The following is a 5,000-nucleotide window of genomic DNA, read 5'->3' as shown; positions in this document are numbered from 1 at the left end:
CTCATCCTCCTTGTTAACGGTAGCAGGATCCGTGGCGGACCTAATGTTTTCTTCCAGATACCAGCTCAGGTTCTCATCAAACACTGTGGCCAGGAGATTGAACTCCTTATTATAGTTCTTCTGTTGAAGGAAAGAGAGAGAGAGAGGGGGGGGGGCAAGGGGTGTGAGAGAGAAAGAGAGAGAGAGAGAGACAGAGGCGAGGGAGAGAGAGAGAGAGAGAGAGAGATTAACAAGCATGCACATAGACCTTTACATTCTGCCCTCATGCTTAGTTTGTGTCTAAACTGGATTGAGCTATAGCCTAAGAATTAATTATTCTCTCTCAAGAGTCTCCCCTTCTCTCTTTCTCTAAGTCATTGGTTCTCAAAGTGGGATCCGGGGACCCCCAGGGGTCATTGGGGGGTTCAAGAGGGTCCCCAGCAAAATGTGCTAATACAGCATCACAATAATTTTAACCACTACATCCATTTATATGTTGGCTAATTCAAAAATAGATCTACAAGCTCAAGCGTGTCATTTCGTGCCGCACTGCGAGCTTTGGAAAAAAAGTCTTCTCTTCTGGGGGTCTCTGGCACTAAATCTTTTCAGATGGGAGTCCATGACCAAATGCATATCATTTTGGGGGTCCTTGACATGAAACTGTTTCAGAACCACTGCTCCAAGTCTCACTCTCACCTGTACTCCTTTCTTCAAAGCTTTGGGTCGACAGACTAGCAGAGGTCCCACAAGTCCAGAGTTGGTATCCTTGACAGCGTCGACTCCAGAGTAGTAGAGATAGCTCAGACAGTCAGCCTCTCCTTCCACTGGCCCAGCACCCACTGGCACCACCCACTCATAGGTGTGCTTGGTGCCAGGTCGGACCAGAGAAGCCGGAGGAGGAGTCACCAGCCCTAGATGGGGGGGAACAAAGATTGTATACGTTTTAATCACTTTTGTTCACTGTGTATTTGTGACAACTGTCAACGCTAATGCTAGAAAGTCTTTGAGAGTCCATGATCTGTCAGACTATGGAGTCATAACATACCCTAAATTTAATGTACTCTGGATCTGTGAGGTGCTGATGATTATATTCAAGACCAGAGACCTCATTTATAAAACTAGGATTCCGTATAATTGTACATTGCACACAGCTCCAGTCTGATGTCTGTTCCCTACACTGCTGTGTTCCAGAATAAAGTAATCATGGGTCAAGTGTTTATAGAATGAAAATGTTTTTCATTAACTGAAGTCATTTTGAGTTGCTGTACTTAATGAAATATGATCTAATTACATTGGAAAAAACAGACAATGCTGCAAATTGTTTTTAGATGTTGGCCTGTTCACCCACACTGCAAGGAAACCTATTGTGTTGACGTAAATCAGCTGGCCTACAAGAGAAAAAGCAAGGGCACTAATGGATATTGTCCAGAGAAGTCCAACACTTGCTGCTGTGAGTGAATCAAACAAAATTTAATTTACTGCTTGTCGTGTTTTGTAGGTGTGCACCAGCTTTGGTGCATTTGTTGTGTATTAGTTTATGTTCTGATTGCTTTCATATCTACAGTAGTATCTGTTTTGTAACTACAGTAGCATCTGTTTTTATTTGCCGTATTATTATTTATGCTTTATATTGCATGCACCCGGCTGCTTTAATATCATCAGTAGTATCTGGTCAACATAGTCGCTGTCCATTGTCACGTGGGTGCTGAAATGTGGTCATGAGGTGGTGCGCTGTGCACACAGGAGATGTGATTCAAATCATTATGTTAGTGCTGGTATTAATGCTCTAATATATTCTTCATCGCCTACTAGTAGCTCAACCTTGGTCCGTAGATAGCCTGCAGGCCTGTTTATGATTCTTGAAACTCTAATGTGGTCGGGTTTTTTTTCTGGGCTGGTACCGACCACAAGTAAAAAAACAAACCTTGTGACAAGGTATTAGAAGTGTGGGGGTTTTGATATGGAGTGAGAAGGGTCATTAGAACATTAAGCTTTATTTCATTGCTTTGTCACCAACCTCGCTTACTCCAACTGTCTCCAAAATGTGGGTCAGAGAAGCTCTTTTTTTTTAAACTAATCTAATTTGCATGAGAGGTGGCTTGCACATCTTTCATGTACCGTTTTGTGTGTAGAACACAACGGTTTGTTGAAGCCAGTTCAGCCTCGGTATGCATCTACTCCATCGATAGCAACTTCTCTCTAGAAATAATTTGTGTTTGCTCTAAATAGATGATATACTCATATCTTTTATAACAATCAACTTTTTTCAACTCACTTGTTTCTCTCCTCAGCTCACGCAGTTTCTTATTGGTGTAGGTCTCTGGAGAGAGAGAGAGAGAGAGAGAGGGAGGGAGAGAGAGAGAGAGAGAGAGAGAGAGAGAGAGAGAGAGAGAGAAGAGGTGAGGAATAATAGTGTATGAAATGAACTTGGGAAAATGTGTGTGTATCATGGGTATGAGTCTGATCATGTGTGGTGCATGTTTGCGTGCGTGTGTGTGTGTGTGTGTGTGTGTGCTAACCTTCTAGTTCATTGTAATACAGGGTTCCATCCTGCTCTATGCTGTATTGTACACCGTGTGGCTGCATGCTGTAGGGTCGGCTGGCCTTGTTCATAAACACCACCCTGATGGTGTCCTGCTCTTCAGCACGGATCACTGGACCTACACACACCAAGACACACATACACACACCAAGACACACACACACACACACACACACACACACACACACACACACACACACACACACACACACACACACACACACACACACACACACACACACACACACACACACACACACACAGACAGAAAGACAGACAGGTTATTGATAAAGAGACAACAGGTAGACAGACAAAGACAGAGATGTGAACCAGGGCAATTCCCTCTTAGGGGAGGTAGATTATTATGGTTACTCCATGCGAGTCTTGGGTGTTACAGATGCACACAAGCACTGTCGCCCATACGAACACACACACATACTGGACATCAATGGTTCTCAAACTTTTACGTTTCAAGCTCCCCTTAACTCTGACAGTATACAAATGGAACTAAATGGACCCTAACGGGTCCATTTGTTACAGACTTAAGGGTCAATTTAGACACCCCTAAAGGAACCCAGAGAGTCCCTAAAATCCACATTGAGAACCATTGCTGTACATGGATACATTTGAACAACAAAATGGGAAAAAGGATCTAAATAAGGCCAACCTTAGCATGGCCTACATTTACCCAGAATTCCAAGGTGCAGTTCCTCTGGGCTGCGGAGCATCTTAGTGGTGAAGGTGTTGTCAAGGTATTCCACGTAGCGAACTTTCTTATAGCGACTTCCAATACGGTTACGGCCTTTGGTTACAAATTCAGCAGCTTCACTACACACACACACACACACACACACACACACACACACACACACACACACACACACACACACACACACACACACACACACACACACACACACACACGGAGGAAAGCATTCAATATATATATATGTGGCAATAATTTGGTGCTCCTCTCTTAATCTCATTCATTACTGTCACTTCTATCAAAGAATAACTATGCTGCTCTAATCCCTTTAGTTGTACGTACATTACTGCATGTCTGTGTATACTGTATGTTTGTGTTTGATGGCCATATGTACAGTATGTTCTTGTGTTTAGTGTCTGTCTGTCTGTCGGATCCTCACAGCACAACAGGAAAGGACCCTGGGTGGAGTCTATACACAAGAATGCTACGAATGGCACTAGGTGGACAGACCGCCTCAGAAATGTGGGGGACCTACCACGGGTCACAGGCAAAAGGATGAGGCTGGCTGGGCACTGCGTCAGGCACCCGGAACTAGTGGCAAGCAAACTGACACGGTGGGAGCCGACCCAGGGCAAAGCCAGGAAAGGAAAGAGGCGCACCACCTACGTAGATGCACTGTGGCGCGACAGCTTAGCTAACAACACTGCCGAGCTCAAGACCCTGATGCTAGACAGGAGGGTGTGGAGGGCAGCGATTCAGGAGTCACGAGTTGGTTTTGGCTAGACACATCGCATCGTTACTGTAGATCAGTTATGGTTAAGATTAGTGCAAGGGGATAAGGAATGAATGCATGTGTGCGTGCGTGCGTGCGTGTACGTACCCAGCCGTAGGCAGAGTAGGGGCATAGTCCCAGACCGCTTCCTCAGCAGCAATGAAGAACAGTCTTGTCTCACCGTTTGGGCGGGGCTTATGGACGTTAGGGAAACACTTCTTGATCTCAAATATAGCCTGCATGCCAGCTGGAGAAGACCACACAATATTTCAACCAATGGTTCGCAAACATTTTTATGCCAAGGACCCCCAAATGTATATTATGCATTTTTAGCCGCAGACCCCCAAAAACATTTTGTGCCAGGGACCCCCAGATTGTTTTGTTAAAAATATTATTATTGATTATTTTATTATAATCCATTAAATTGATTAGTAAAAGTTAGGGAACAAAAGGAGGAAAACAACTTTAATGTTGTGGTTAAATGTGAGGGGTGGCAACTGCCAGTCCCTGAGACCCCAAAATGACGCCCCTGGCTACATACCCGTTAGGTGGTCGTTCACAGTGCATGTCACCAGCCAGTGACCGGGGTTGTCAGCTACCATCTCTACTGTGCTGGTGGAGGCGGGGAAAAGGCTGACGGTGTCTGTGTGATGGTTCAGGTGGGTCAAGATCTGACCGTGAAAGTGGACCGAGTGTATGTCCACCTGTCAATCACATTAGCAACGTTACTGTAAGTCTAAAGCAGTGGTTATCAACCCTTTTCATATCAAAGTTTATTCGGCATTTGAGCCACCGACCAGAGATTTAGACTTGGCTCTATTAAGGACTTCAAAGGTAAGAACTTGTGCTATTAATTGATTTAAGACGTGGAGGCGTGACCAATGCCATTTTGCTATTATGGGTGCGGTAATATGCGCACTGCACCAAGATGCTATGCTGTAAAACTGCTCTGAATTAGTCATGGGTGTGTTTTGGTGTTACTTTAATCAGTCCAATCAGAG

At 44.6% G+C, this 5,000-nt stretch overlaps 1 protein-coding gene across 1 annotated transcript in view; it reads right to left on the bottom strand.

Moving 5' to 3' along the window:
- cp (ceruloplasmin) overlaps positions 1-5,000 on the bottom strand; it is a gene marked incomplete at its 5' end in the record, with an annotated part of 16,574 nt that overhangs the window by 7,520 nt on the left and 4,054 nt on the right. The window contains 7 exons of the mRNA XM_080430625.1: positions 1-120; positions 676-890; positions 2,255-2,299; positions 2,499-2,639; positions 3,210-3,349; positions 4,108-4,246; positions 4,541-4,703. The exon at positions 1-120 is cut by the window's left edge and continues 28 nt beyond it. Of these exons, the coding sequence (XP_080286751.1) occupies positions 1-120; positions 676-890; positions 2,255-2,299; positions 2,499-2,639; positions 3,210-3,349; positions 4,108-4,246; positions 4,541-4,703 (963 nt within the window). The remainder of the gene's footprint in view (positions 121-675; positions 891-2,254; positions 2,300-2,498; positions 2,640-3,209; positions 3,350-4,107; positions 4,247-4,540; positions 4,704-5,000) is intronic.

Source organism: Gymnoscopelus braueri, assembly GCF_963280865.1.
Source record: "Gymnoscopelus braueri genome assembly, chromosome: 6".
NCBI classification, from domain to species: Eukaryota; Metazoa; Chordata; class Actinopteri; order Myctophiformes; family Myctophidae; genus Gymnoscopelus; species Gymnoscopelus braueri.
This window is presented reverse-complemented; position numbering and strand designations above follow the sequence as displayed.